Genomic DNA, 13,831 nt, shown 5'->3' on the forward strand with positions numbered 1-13,831 from the left:
CAGAGCAGACAGAGGCCTGCAGTGGAGGCCTGGACTGGAAGCTTCAGCAGGTATCCTGCTGGCCAGAGATGCTGTGGTTCCCCAGTTTGGAATCTGAGGTCCATCAGTCCTGGTCCAGCTTCCTCCCACCTGCTCCAGCCACAACTCACTGTGCCCACATGCCTGAATGGTCAACTTGTTTTACAACTCCAGGCCTTTGCCCACAGAGCTTGAACCTCCAAAAGTGCTGTTCCAGGGTGCTGGCCACCTGGTGAACACTTAGGTAGCCCAAGCTTTTCCTCCGGGGCTCACCCCAGTAAGATTTGCAAGCATCTTGAAAATACCAGGTTTCCCAGTGGTTTCCCTAATGGCGGGGGGCCGGCCTCATTGTTCCTTGGGTCCCCAGGGCTTGGCCTGGCATAGGGCAATGAGGGGACCTGGAGTTCAGGAGGCTCTTCCTGCAGGGGTGAGGAGGCAGGAAGCCAGAGACCTGACTCACCAGGGCTGGCACCTCAAAGGCTGTGTGAGAGGGAAATCTAAGGTGCCAGGCAATGGCTTCTGAGCCTGCAGGCCCCGAGCTCCTGACTGCTCCAAGGGTGCATCTAGGCCTCTTGGAGGCAAGAGATCTGGACCGTGGGTGGGTGCAGAGGCAGTGGGGGTATCATTCAGGGCATCCCAGGGGGCTCACTCACCCTGGGAGCCTGTCTCCTGGGACCAGACACATTTGGGAAACTCAACCAAGTTCTTAGCGTGGTAGGAGCTGCCCTCCCATGGGAATGACTCCTGAATACCCACAAATGCCCCCACCTTTGCATGACACAAAGGAGGGGAAGGGCCCAGTGACCCTGCAGGAACGCTGCCCTCTGCCAGCAGCAAAATTAGTGGGCTCTGCTGGGACTAAGCGGTGGAGTGGGGCGGGGGCGGGCACCAGCTGCTCCTTCCCCTTCTCCGAGGGCAGCAGACACTGCTATTTACAGAAGGGCAGCTGTGACTGTCATTCAGGCCCAAGGCACTGGAGCCCTGGGCTTCTGTCCCTGCCCTCTGGGTGACCCCGGGTAAGCCCCACCCCACCCGTCACTGGGCCTTGGTTTCCCTTTCTGACAAGGAGTGGAGTCGGGCTTAGGGGTCTAGGATTTCTCCCAGGGAATTAAAGGCAGGGGCCTGGGCAGGAAAAAAGCCCTAGGGAAGTGTAGGGGTGCTGGGACCTGGGGAAAAAGCTCTTCAGCGAGTAGCTGTGTCCCCGGGAAGTCACTTTTCCAGGGCCCATGTGGCTCATGGGCAATGAGCCTTGGGGAGCCCACACCCCTGCACCCCAGCAGACTGAGAGATGGAGAGAGAGCCAAGAAGCGGCGGGTGACTCAGAGAGTACCCAGGGACAGAGTGGGCCCTGATGCGGGAGGTGGGTGTGGGGTCCCCGGTGGTCCCTGGGGGTGCTGTCGGCTGCTGCACCAGCAAAACCTCCCCCTGCCTAAACCTCTCAGTGCCCAAGGACCTCCACTTCCATGTTCCTTTTGTTCTTGGGACCACCAGGGTGGCAGGTATCATTAGATCAGATTTTTTTTTTTTTTGAGACGGAGTTTCGCTCTTGCTGCCCAGGCTGGAGTGCAATGGCGTGATCTCGGCTTACCACAATCTCTGCCTCCTGGGTTGAAGTGATTCTCCTGCCTCAGCCTCCCAAGTAGCTGGGATTACAGGCATGTAATCCTGTATTCTTATTAGAGATGGGGTTTCTCCATGTTGGTCAGCCTGGTCACGAACCCCTGACCTCAGGTGATCCGCCTGCCTCGGCCTCCCAAAGTGCTGGGATTACAGGCATGAGCCACCGCGCTCGGCCCCCAGTTTTTTGTTTTGTTTTGTTTTGGTTTGGTTTTTTGAGATAGGGTCTCACTCTGTCGCCTAGCTTAGAGGGCAGTGGTGCAGTCTTGGCTCACTGCAACCTCTGCCTCTTGGGTTCAAGCGATTCTCCTGCCTCAGCCTCCCAAGTAGCTTGGACTACAGGTGTGCGCCACCATGCCCTACCATGTTAGACCAGCTCTGGCACCCGCCAGCTGGGTGACGTTGGGCAGGCCACACTTCCCTCTCTGAGCATCTGTCTGCGCTCTCTTCTGTAATCTGGGGACCATGTGCTCACCTTGCCGGGGTGGGGTACCCAGAGGATGACAGTGTGTCTGTGCAGATGCCCACCAGGCTGGGGTCTGGACACACTGTGGGCTCTCAGAGGGTGGGCACTATTGTTACAGCTATTCCCACTTTCCAAAGCAGGGGGGCCACCTTGGAGAAGACGTGACACTACTGCCAGGGACCTGATGGCCAGCCCCTAAGAGGGGAAGGGTCAGTGCATGCCAGTGAGCAACAATGTTGGTGACAGCCAGAAAGAAGCCTGGCATCCCCCTGGCCAGAAAAGGACCCCCTGGGCAGGGGCTGGGCTGGAGTCTGGCAGCTGAGCTGGGGAAGAGCAGAGCCCCATGGAGTCAGACACAGACCTCCCTGGGAGCCCTCTGCGAATGTGCTCGGTCACTCATGCCCTCATCCCTGCAGGCCTCGGCTCTGGGAGGTGCCAGGCACCCTTGGGCTGCAGGAGAGGAGGGCAGGTAGCCGGGCTCTTGAACAACATCAAGAACGGTGCCCTGGGCTGGGCACAGTGGCTCATGCTTGTAATCCCAGCACTTTGGGAGGCCAAGGTGGGGGAGGATCTCTTGAGCTCAGGAGTTCCAGACCACTTGAGCAACATAGTCAGATCCCGTCTTTACGAAAAATAAAAAACATTAGCTGGGAGTGGTGGTGTGTGTGGTCCCAGCTACTTGGGATGCTAAGAAAGGACTGCTTGAGCCTGGGAGGTGAAGGCTGCGGTGAGCCATGATTGTACCACTGCATTCCAGCCTGAGTGACGGCCCCTGTCTCAAAACAAAAAGGAAAGAAAGGCTGGACATGGTGGCTCACGACTGTAATCCCACCACTGGGAGGCTGAGGCAAGCAGATCACTTGAGGTAAGGAGTTCAGGATCAGCCTGGCCAACATGGCAAAACCCTGTCTCTCCTTAAAATACAAAAATTAGCCGGGCATCGTGGTGGGTGCCTGTAAATCCCAGCTACTTGGGAGGCTGAGGCAGGAGAATCCCTTGAGCCTGGGAGGCAGAGGTTGCAGTGAGCCGAGATCGTACCACTGCACTCCAGCCTGGGTGACAGAGGGACACACACACACACACACACGGACACACACACACACACGAAAAGAAAAAATTAGTGCCCCAGAACCCTTTGGTGTAGCCAGAGGACCCTTCCTCGCAAAGGAAGAACTGGGGTTGAAGGGGTGACTTGTTCAAGAGGCATGACAGGCCCACCTCCCAGGGTCCTGGCACCAAATACTTCACCCTGTCAACCGGATTAGACCACGCGGTCCCCAAAGGCAGTCCCTGGCACCCTCAGCTGCTGCCCAGGCGCCTCCTCTGGTCCCCCCAGGAGGTGGGATTATGGGGTAACTCACCTTGGGCGGCATGAAGAACTCCAGGCGGAAGCTTCCTCGGCCACAGCCCTGCGCAGGAGCAGGCGGCACTTCTGCCACTGAGCCGAGCCCCCGGAGCCCGCGGCCGCGTCGTCGGCCACCATGAAGCGCAGCGCCCCCTCGCGTTGAATGTCCACCAGCTCCACCTTGGCAGCCAGCGTCCGCGACAGCCTCAGGCGCCGCGTCCACTTGTCGCGGGGCTCGACGGAGGGCTCGGCGGTGCGCGGGGCAGCTGCCGCGTCGGGCTCGGGCGAGGCGCGCCGGTGCCACATGTCGCGCACGCCGTCCACCACGCACAGGCTCATGTTGCGCAGCGAGAAGCCCTTGCGAACGCGGGCCTTGGTGGCAGCGTGCGTGGACACGTCCTCCGAGCTCCGCGAGTGGCCGTAGGGCGCCGCCTTGAGTGCAGAGGTGTCCGCGAGCTCCGGCTTCATGGCCTCCGCGCTCACGGCCGCGCCCCGAGTCGTCGGCCCAACCACCAGCACGCGGCGCACCTCCTCGCTGAAGACGTCCAGGAAGTTGGCGGCGAAGTGGCGGGAGAAGGAGGCGCCGGCGTCGGGCGTGTCATAAGCTGGGTTGTCCCGCAGGAAACGGCAGAACTTGTGCGCAAAGTCCACGGCGGCCGCCTGCGCATGCAGCTCGCAGAACTGCCGCCAGTCCGGGACCGGGACGGGGGCGGCTGCGGCGGGGCCAGGGCCGGCACCATTCATGGCTTCCGTCCCATCGCAGCCACCTGCTGCTGCGGGCGAGAAGAGCGCGCAGTGACTTTCAGGCCTGTGATCAATGCGCCCACCTGTCCCCTCCTTCCAGCTCCCCTAGGACGCTCTGGGGCTGTGTGGGTGTGTGTGTACATGCACACGTGTGTGTTGTGGGACTACAGCAGGCAGCCATTCCAAGCAGCATGGATGTGTGTAAAGAGAAAGACAACTGGGGCCGGGGGCGGTGGCCCACGCCTGTAATCCCAGCACTGTGGGAGGCCGAGGTGGGTGGATCACCTGAGGTTGGGAGTTCGAGATCAGCCTGGCCAACATGGTGAAACCCCGTTTCTACTAAAAATACAAAAATTAGCCGGTTAGCCGGGTGTGGTGGTGCACGCTGTAACCCTAGCCATCGAAAGGCTGAGGCAGGAGAACTGCTTGAGCCCAAGAGGCGGAGGTTGCAGTAAAAACACAAAAATTAGCCAGGAGTGGTGGCACACGCCTGTAGTCCTCGCCACTCCGGAGGCTAAGGCAGGAAAATCACTTGAACCCAGGAGGCAGAAGTTGCAGTGAGCCGAGATTGCGCCACTGCACTCCCGCCTGGGCGACAGAGGGAGACTGCAAAAAATAAGAGAAAGACAACTGGGGAGGCAGGAGGTGGTGTCTGCAGAAGGGGCAGTCCTGCATTCATTCTCTCCCCAAATAGTAGTCTCAGGGACCTCAGGGTCATTCCTGGGGCTGGCAGAAGAGGCTGGGATGATGGATGCTTTCAAGTGGGGTCCCCATGAGCCTCTGGTGACCTCACTTCCTCAGTGACCTCTTCTGATGTTCCCCAAAGCCCGGTAGAAAGGAAGAAGTCACATGGAATCCTGCTGGCTGGACCTTTGAAATATACCGAGGACTCAGCTCCTTCCTCCAGGTCCAGGCTGCCGTCCTGGGATTCACATAACTATTTTTCCTGCATGCAGCACTCCAGCAGCTGCTTTATGGTCCCCGGGATCCTGATCTTACTTCCTCTAAAGTCTGTTCTCCTCCCAGGAGCCCAGTCATTTCCAAAACTCAAGACTGCCATGTGCAGTGGAGCATGCCTGTAATCTCAGCACTTTGGGAGGCCGAGGCGGGTGGATCAGGAGGTCAAGAGATTGAGACCATCCTGGCCAACATGATGAAACCCCGTCTCTACTAAAAACACAAAAATTAGCCAGGCGTGGTGGTGCACACCTGTAACCCCAGCTACTCAGAAGGCTGAGGCATGAGAATTGCTTGAACCCCAGAGATGGAGGTTGCAGGGAGCTGAGATTGCACGCCACTGCACTCCAGCCTGGTCGACAGAGCAAGACTCTGTCTCAAAAAAAAAAAAAAGGGGGGGTATGGAGCCAAGTTCCAGGCTGGTCCCTTTCTGAGACCTGTTTCTGGGGAACTCCGCTTCCAAGGGCAGAGTGGGAAGACTGAATCCCTGTTTCAGGAAAGGAAATGACCACCTTTAGAGGATGGGGCACTCTGAGCGGCTGGGTGGGGGGGCGGGGGAATCCACAGCTGGGCTCTGCAGGAAGTGCGGGTCAGATAAGCAGGGAGTGGGGGCCAGGACAACAAGCTAAGCCGGGGCCTGTGGGCTCAAGAGGCAGACTCAGCCTCCTTCAGGATCACCCAGTGCTGGACAGTTCTTGGATGGGCTCTGCAGGTGGAGGGCAGGCTGGGCTGGTTCCAGCTGCACTGGCCCTGGTTACTCCCACCCCACCCTGCCTTTCTGGGGTTGCAGAGCAGAGGTTCCCCCCTCCCATCTCTAGCCTTGGCCTGAGACACTCAGCCCCTTCCACTCCCCCAGTGTCATAACTCTCACATGGGCCCTGGCCCAGCCCCCTAAACCTGCAGGATACCCCCTTAGTGCCCCTCACCAACTCATCCCACCCAGCTGCCTTCTGGCTTTTCCAGGACACTCATACCAGTGCCTCCTGAGACCTCTGGTGGCACCCCTAAGATCTGAGCATCCCCAAACTCTGGAGACTACAGGTGCTAATAAAGCTTCCCTGGGCCTTTCTCTGAGCTCAACTCCCAGCCTGGCTGATCTCCAGGTACCTCAAACTCACCACATCCAAGTTCAAATACATCCTCTTCCTCCAACTCCTGCCTGTCCTCTGCACAGAGCCTCAGCACCCAGCCGGGCACTGCCTACTTCCCCTGTTCTGCCCCAATAGCAGGCAGGCCCCCAAGCCCACAGAGGCCTCGGGAACGCCCCTTGATCCTCTTCCCACTTCCACCCTTGCCCCCTGCCCCTCCACCACACCACATGGCTGTGACCTGTCTCTTCCACCGAACCGTGAGCTCCTGGCTGGCTGTCCTCCCCACCCCCCAGGTGGGCGCTACCCTCAGATGGCCCGGAAGTATGTGGAGAACGGGGCCCAAACCCTGCTTCACCCAGAGGAACCAAAAGATGCTGCACGCCCACACAGCGATGCCCTGCCTTGCTCTGCCCAAACAGGTGTGGGCTGTGACCTCGTGTTGAGGGGTCACACCTGCTATCCCCCTAGACAGAGCATAGCCATAAAATGGCACCCAGCCAGGTGAGCAGGGAAGAGAAACCTCCCCAGGCCCCAGGGCTCTGACCAGTCCCCTGGCCTCACTTGGACAGTAAGAATGAGCGTAGCCCCAGGAAGACAGCAGCCAGGAGGCCTGAAGCCCCTAAACCCCCAATTCCTTGCAACCCAGGCTGGGTAGGCAGGGCAAGAAGTGCCAGCCTCTTGTCAGAGAGGAGTAGTTGGGAGGCCTGGCTTGTTGACTGCGGGACTTTGGGCCAGTCACTTCCCCTCCCTAAGTGTGTGGGGATTATAATAGCACTAAACCCACAGGATTGTTGTAAAGATGACACGAACGGCGACCCTGATGCCCTTAGCTTGGCACAAGTAAGTTTGAAACCAAAAGCTCAGCCCTGGGAGGCCCAGGATCACTTGGGTGGAGATCCCACTTCCAAGACCCCCAAAGGAAGCCCACCTCTGGGTATTTGTATAGAAGTCCTCCCTAGAAGATTCACGCTAAGTAGGGAAGAGGGATTTAGAAACTTTAGACAGATTTTTCACAACAAGGGTAAAAAGAAAAGCGTGTGCATTAACCCTTGATTACCTAGAAGCATTCAACCAAGCAGCATCAGAAGCCGGCCTGCCACGGGGTGGGGCTGTTCTTGTATGTTGGTGGGACAGACCTCTAAGGAAGTAGCTGGTGGGAAACTGTCTCTGAGACCCCCAAAAATGCCCTGATCCACACTAGCCTAAAAGAAGTGCCACCACCGCCACCACCAGACCTCTCCCAAAGCTCCTGGAGCTGAAAAGTTCTAGGTCACTCTCCCAACCTCTTCCTGCGTGGAGCGGGGAGGCCAGGAGGGAAGAGGTTGGGAGAGGTCAAGGTGGGACACAGTAGGGGGGGCTTCAGCTCAAGAGGAAGTCAAAACCTCTTGGGGAAACCACACCCCCTGCCCCCAGTCCTCCCAGAGGAGCTCCAGGGACCGGACTCTGGGACGCAATTCCTGCCGGGAGTTGCCGGTCCCTTAGCCAGGAGGCAGGCAGCACCATCCCATTTTACAGGGTAGGTGATGTTGGCTCGGGGGCATTGGTAGGGCTCCACCCAGGTCTGACAGCCTAGCCTGAGGCTCTCCCTTGCACTAGCTCGAAGTGCACGTAGATCCTGGCTTATTCGTGTTCAGAGTCTCGCCTGGGGCTGCCCGGTCTGCCTTGCGTGGCTCCTGAGAGGCTCCAGTCACTGCAGACTTCCCTCCCTGAAGGCCCCCACTTCGGGGCTGCAGGGGGCCAGGATGCGTCCCTGCCTCTGCCCGGCCTCAGCCCGCTGGGCTGGCGCGGTTCCGGCCCGCGCTGCCCGCAGGTTCATCAATGGCCGAGGCCCAAGGGCCTGAATGGAGGGCACGAACCCGCCCCTTCTTAAAGGCGCCGGCCTCTTGGGCACCCTCCACGATCCGCCCGGCAATCGGGGGCTCCGGGGAGCTCCCCGGCTGGGCGGGTCGAGAAAGGGGGGCCTGGGCCAAAGGGAGGGCGTGCCTGTGGCCTGGAGGAGGTCCTCCCCGATCCCATCCCGTGGCCCTCACCCTCATTCTAGGTTGACGCCCCCTCCCAGCGCTCCCAGCGTAGGGAAGAGACCTGGGCACCCCCTCCCCCAACCAGAGACCCCTCCTCTAAGGGCCCGGCTGCTCTCGCCCCACTACCCGGCCGGGGCCCTAGCAGGGGGCGGGGGCGCAGCTGCTCCAGAGGCGGCTCGGCCCCTCCAGCGGCTCCCCGCCCCGTCCGGGATGGGGATCGGGGAGCAGATCCCAGCCGGGGGCGCCTCCCCTCCCTCGCGCGCCCTCCTCCCTCCCACCCGCGCACACAAAGACGACACGCGCGGACCGAGGGGCGTGCGGCCGCTCTCCTTCGGGCAGCGGTGCGCACACAGCGCACGTCCCCGGGGACAGACAGGGGTCCCGGGGGAAGGACCAGGGAGCGAGGAACTGGGTATAAGGAGGCCATACCTACAGGCGCGCAGCTGCGGCCGAGCGGGCTGGGGCGCCGGCTGAGCGCTGCCCGGACCGCGGCCGGGCTCCCCGGGCCCGGTGGCTCATGGCCCGCGGCGGACTGGGCTCCCTCCCTCGTTCACCGCCTCGAAGGCTCGTGCGCTCCTCGCGGTCCCGGCGCGTCCCCCGCGCGGTTCTCTGGCAGCCGAGCTCCGCGCGCTCCGAGCCCAGCCCCGCGCGGCGCGCCCCTCCCGGCCCCGGCCCCGCCCCCGCCCCCGCCGCGAGCCCCGGCCCCGCCCCCCTCGCGCGTCCTGGCCCCGCCCCCGCCCGCCCCCACTTGCGCCGCTCAGGCCCCGCCCCCGGCCATCCGCGGAGCCCGAGCGGCGCCGGTGGCCGGTGCTTGCTGGCTCCCCGCAGCTGCGGTGCCGAGACTGCCCGGTCCTGGGGCCCGGAGAGAGGGGTTAGGAGCCGGCTCCGAGTCGCCCCATCTGGGCGGGGGTTCCCATGTCGCCGAGCCGGCCCCAGGCCAGGCGCGGGACTCCCACTCCTCGCGGAGGCCACCCCTCGAGCCCGCGGTGGTGGTGGCCCCGGGAGCGCGGAGCGTGGGGCCGGGGGAATGTCCTGCGTGGCGGGTGTATGGGACGCGGACGCCCTCGAAGCGCCCCTCGCTGACGGGTGCTTCGCGGGAGCCGCCGCTGTGGCCAGACTCTCCGCAGCAGGGACAATGGGAGCCTGGAGGAGGCCTGGATGTCGCAACGGAGGAAGTCGACGCCTGGTTCTCATAAATCCCGAGGGCGCCACCACGCCCCCTCCCTGCAGCCCTCCGGTGCGGGAAATCGCCCCCGGGCCACAGGGCGGGACGGCCCCCCTGAGCGCAGTGCCCCCACCACCCAGCCTTCGCTGTGATGGGGGCCTGATGCCACCCGGAGAGGTGTCAGAGATCATAGAGGGGCGATGAGGGGCCACAACCCTGGCACCTTGCTCACCCCTGCCTGGCTCCAGAACTCGCCTGCGTTAGGGCAGAGACCAGTGGGGCTGAGGAAACAGTCCCGCTGGGCTTTGCGGGGCACTTGTAGCCTGACCCCTGGTGCTGAGGGCACGGCGCGGGGGCTCTGGGAGGCTTCCTGAAAGAGGTGCAGGGGGCTCAGCAGGCCTGGAAGGGGTCTGAGAGGGGAGGGAGGGCTTCGGTGGGGGCAGAGGTGTGGAAAGGGCCGCTCAGAGAAGAGAGTAGTCTTGCTCCTGGAGATAGCGGGGGGGACCCCTGGGTGTCTTCTCCCCTCATCTCCCTCCTTGTCCCCTGCCCCCACCTCTGGCAGTTCTGTCCTGGTCTCCTTGCCAGCCGGAGCTGCCTCCATCTGTCGCCCTCCCGGGCCCAAACTGACCTCTGACTTTTCCCAGAGCCATTTCCCATCTCTAATTTACAGACAAGGGTTTTTATCAAACCCTTCTTAGGGATGGAAAGGTGGGGCTTCCAGAGTTGAAGGTGGAGGGGACAGAGCCTTCACCTGCTGCCCAAAACTCCGGTGCTGCCCTCCACAGGGGCACGGAAGACAGGCAGACCCCTTCCCTGCCCGACATCTCGGCTCTGTTCCCTCCGCAGGACCAGGCCAGCAGACACTTTAATGAAAGCTTCGGCAGTGGGCCAGCCCTCGATCAGAGCTGCACACAGGCCTGCACGCCTGGTTGGGAACCAGGACACCTATGAATGAGGCCGGGAAGGGGGAGGAGGGGGTGCCCGAGCGTGGGAGAAAGGGAAGCTCCATACATGGCCTGGTTGTGGTCTCCACCCTCCCGGGAGAGGGGAGAGCCTGACCCCGCGGTGGACTAACCTGGTTCAGAGTAGTGGGCTGAACTCCACTGCTGGGATGATAGCGGCCAGAGAGGGTCCTGAGATGGGAAGCCATGGGCAGGACAATAGCTTGGATCCATCCCCAGGGAGGAAGAAGTGAGGAGGGGCCGGCAGCAGAGCGCCTCGGACCCACAAGGAGGAACTGATGGAGATGTGGAAGTGGCTGTGGGGGTGGAGGGGGCGTGGTTGGCCAAGAACCGCTGTCACCTCGCTGGGGATAGGAATGAGGGTCAGGGAGGAAAGGTCCATCCTGGGTCCCTGAGGGCAGGAGGCTTGAGGGGCTTGGAAGAAGTCCTCATGGGGGAGATGAGGGGTGCTGGGACTGGGACCCCAAAGAAAGGCCCCTGGATACACACGCTTTAGACTGTTCAGAACTAAAATGGAGACAGAGGTAGCACAGGGGACCCTGGCCTGGTGGGCTGCAGTGGGGGACCTGGGTTTGCAGCCAGTCTTGTGACAGCTGGACAATGGGTTAATGCACCCACTCCAGACCCAGAGAATGCGCTCCTCTATCTGAGGCTGGGCTGGAGGTGAGGTGGCCCAGAACCTGTGTCTCGGGGGGTTCCCATGCGAGGCTGGTGCTCAGGGGGATTGATGGGCACGGGCTTTGCAGCCCCTGGCAGGCGGGCGCCCATGGGAAAGGGGAGCACAGAAAGGGAAGCAGAGATTCCCCAGGAACTGACGTGGACTAAGACACGTCATACACCCAACCACAGCCCGACAGGTGGTTTTTTTTTTTTTTTTTGAGATGGAGTCTCACTCTGTTTCCCAGGCTGGAGTGCACTGGCACGATCTCAGCTCACTGCAACCTCCGCCTCCCGGGTTCAAACGATTCTCCTGCCTCACCCTCCTGAGTGGCTGGGATTACAGGCATGCGCCACCAAGCCCAGCTAATTTTTGTATTTTTGGTAGAGACGGGGTTTCACCATGTTGGCCAGGCTGGTCACGAACTCCTGACCTCAAGTGATCCACCTGCCTCGGCCTCCCAAAGCGCTGGGATTACAGGTGTGAGCCACCGCGCCTGGCCCCGGGTGGTTTTTGAATAAAGGAATGGGTTTCCCTTTTTGATGGTGCTACTTGTCCTCTCAAAAGCACTCGGACACTGGATCTGGGTTTCAGCAGAGCTCTGAACGTACTCATGGAATTCCTGGAGATGAGAAGAGGGGGAGGAATGTTCTGTGTGCCCAGCTGTGAGGCCAGCCCCAGCTCCCAGGGGTGGCACCGCAGGCATCCCCACCAGCCTCCAGTCCCTCCAGCGTCCCAGAGCACAGGGCACCAGGGTGGCTGCAACCGTGGTTTATTTCAAATGTGCAAAGCTAAATATGCAACTACAAATCTAACTCAGGAAGGCCTGCCAGTGGCCCTGAGAGGTAGCCGTGCTAGGGTGGTCCACAGCCAGTTCTGATTGGCTAGGAGACGTTCAGACCCCTCAGACCAATCCATGAGTCTGAAGAGACTGGGGCTCGGGGGCTCATTAGAGACTCTTCCTTATCTAGAAACCAGAATATCTTGCTAAAGAAGAAAGCAGAAATCACATGGGTCTGGGGGCAGGGAGGGGGTAATAGAAACTGTTCCGCTGGCTGGGGCTCTCTCTCTTGGGGTGCAGTGGGGGAGGGGGCAGACTCTGTCAAGCCTCTTATACTCTGCAGGGTGGGGCCGGTGGCAAAGGCAGGCTCGGGGTGCTGGACTCAAAGCCTGCTGTCCTGGAAGGAAGCGTCTTCCACCTCTTACGGGGCATGGGGGGATCTAGGAGAGCCCAAGAGGATCGCAGTGCAGACAGGCACAAGCTGGATTAACCGCAGCTGGAATCGGTGGTCACCCAATCAGCCTCGCAGCTGAGGGACCTCTGCCACCAGGGCTAGAGGTCAGGCTGCGGGCAGAGCCCTAACCTGAGGTGGGGGCTGAGAGGGTCTCTGCGGCTTAGCCTGGCCGGGTATTGGGGGCTCGCTCTCTGGACCTAGCGGGCCTGATGTGACCGAGACATTCTTTCAAGGGGACCCGAGGTGACCTGGGGCCTCTGGCAGCTGCTGGACAGCGGATAAGGGCAGTTTCCATGGGGGAATTCTTCAGGGGAGTCTGATTAGATGCACTGAGCAGTCGGGGTGGAGGCGCAGCCGTCACTGTCACGGGGGAGGCCCCGGGGTATCACTGCCACAAGTCACCAGCCGCAGCCCCGTTGTCATTCTCGTGGAACTTGTGCAGGTGGTCAGCGAACCTGGGGGACACGGGAAGCTTTGCTGAGGCCGAGTGTGTGTATTGGGGAAGGGGGGTGTGTACCATGTGATGGGGTGGGGCTAGGGGGTAGTGGATACCGGGAGGAGGGGTGGGGGAGGGCCAGAATGGGGGGCTGTGATGGAGGGCTAAGGAGTGGGGGACATGAGGCAGGAACTCGGGGGTGTTGTGGGGGTGCTGGGAGCTCGCTGTGGGGCTGAGGGGGGGCCCAAGTGGGGGTCTTCACTTCTTGGCGCAGAAGGTGGCACAGTCCCTTTCCATGCTCTCGCTCCATGCCAGCTTGTAGAGCACCTGTCCAGGTGGAGACACGGTGAGCTGCCCGTTCGCCTCAAGGCCACCCCTGCAGCCCACCCATGGCCCCTGGGCCTGGCCTGGAACATAAAGGTTCTCGAGCCCCAGACTCCGGGGCGGGTGGGCCTTAGACATGTTCCTGCACCCACTGTTTCTGCAGATGATCAGATGGGCCCAGACACGGAGGCACCTCCTCTAATACTGTGGGCCAACCCTTGGAAGGGCCAGGAGCCGCTGGACCCTGGGGTCAGAACTTGAGCCCAGGTTAGCTCTGTAGGGGCCATCTTGACTGTGCTGGGGACAGGAGTCCCCAAGGCTGGATCCTTCCAGAGACACAGCCTTCCACCCCTCTTCTCCCCCAACTTGGCAGACATGGAGGCCCTTATCCGCTAACTAGAACGCCACCTCCACAGCTGGGGAGGTTAGTTCAAGACGCCCCTTCTCTGTGCAGTCTTTGTGACTGTCCCTTGGTGGAGTTCATTAGACCTGCTCCCTTCCCACTCCATCCCTTCTTCCTATGAAGCCCGTCCGGGACCAGTCCCAGATGTGATCAGCCAGGCCTCTTTCATGGAGTGGCCTGGCTGGTGCCCTGGCCAGAGGTCCCAATGGGGTGGGTCCTTCTCGTCCCTGGGGTGGGCCAAGGCTCTCGAAGGGGAGAGGCGTGGCCACAAGCTAGAGATGCAGCTTGGGGTAGGCCCAGGGGCCAGGCCACCGTAACAGACCCCTGCTGCCCTGGAGGTCAGGGCTGGGGGTGGTGAATGTGCCTCTGGCCCGCCCGTGTGCACACTC

At 61.3% G+C, this 13,831-nt stretch overlaps 1 protein-coding gene and 1 pseudogene across 8 annotated transcripts in view; both read right to left on the reverse strand.

The window, feature by feature from the left end:
- LOC107971854 (SH2B adapter protein 2-like) overlaps nucleotides 1-8,901 on the reverse strand; it is a 49,882-nt pseudogene extending 40,981 nt beyond the window's left edge.
- A 921-nt stretch (nucleotides 8,902-9,822) lies between these two features.
- The window catches only part of LOC112207942 (protein CASP-like), a 69,419-nt gene continuing 65,410 nt past the window's right edge, over nucleotides 9,823-13,831 (reverse strand). For 7 of the 8 annotated variants that reach the window (XM_063814544.1, XM_063814547.1, XM_054655827.2 and 4 more), the window contains one exon: nucleotides 9,823-11,666. In XM_063814544.1, the coding sequence (XP_063670614.1) occupies nucleotides 11,463-11,666 (204 nt within the window). In that variant the 3' untranslated portion in view covers nucleotides 9,823-11,462. Of the gene's footprint in view, nucleotides 11,667-11,800; nucleotides 12,735-12,977; nucleotides 13,043-13,831 lie in introns of those variants that run through there. The other variant, XM_054655826.2, reaches the window with a different exon arrangement.

Source organism: Pan troglodytes, chromosome 6 (genome assembly GCF_028858775.2).
Source record: "Pan troglodytes isolate AG18354 chromosome 6, NHGRI_mPanTro3-v2.0_pri, whole genome shotgun sequence".
In the NCBI taxonomy this organism is placed as follows: Eukaryota; Metazoa; Chordata; class Mammalia; order Primates; family Hominidae; genus Pan; species Pan troglodytes.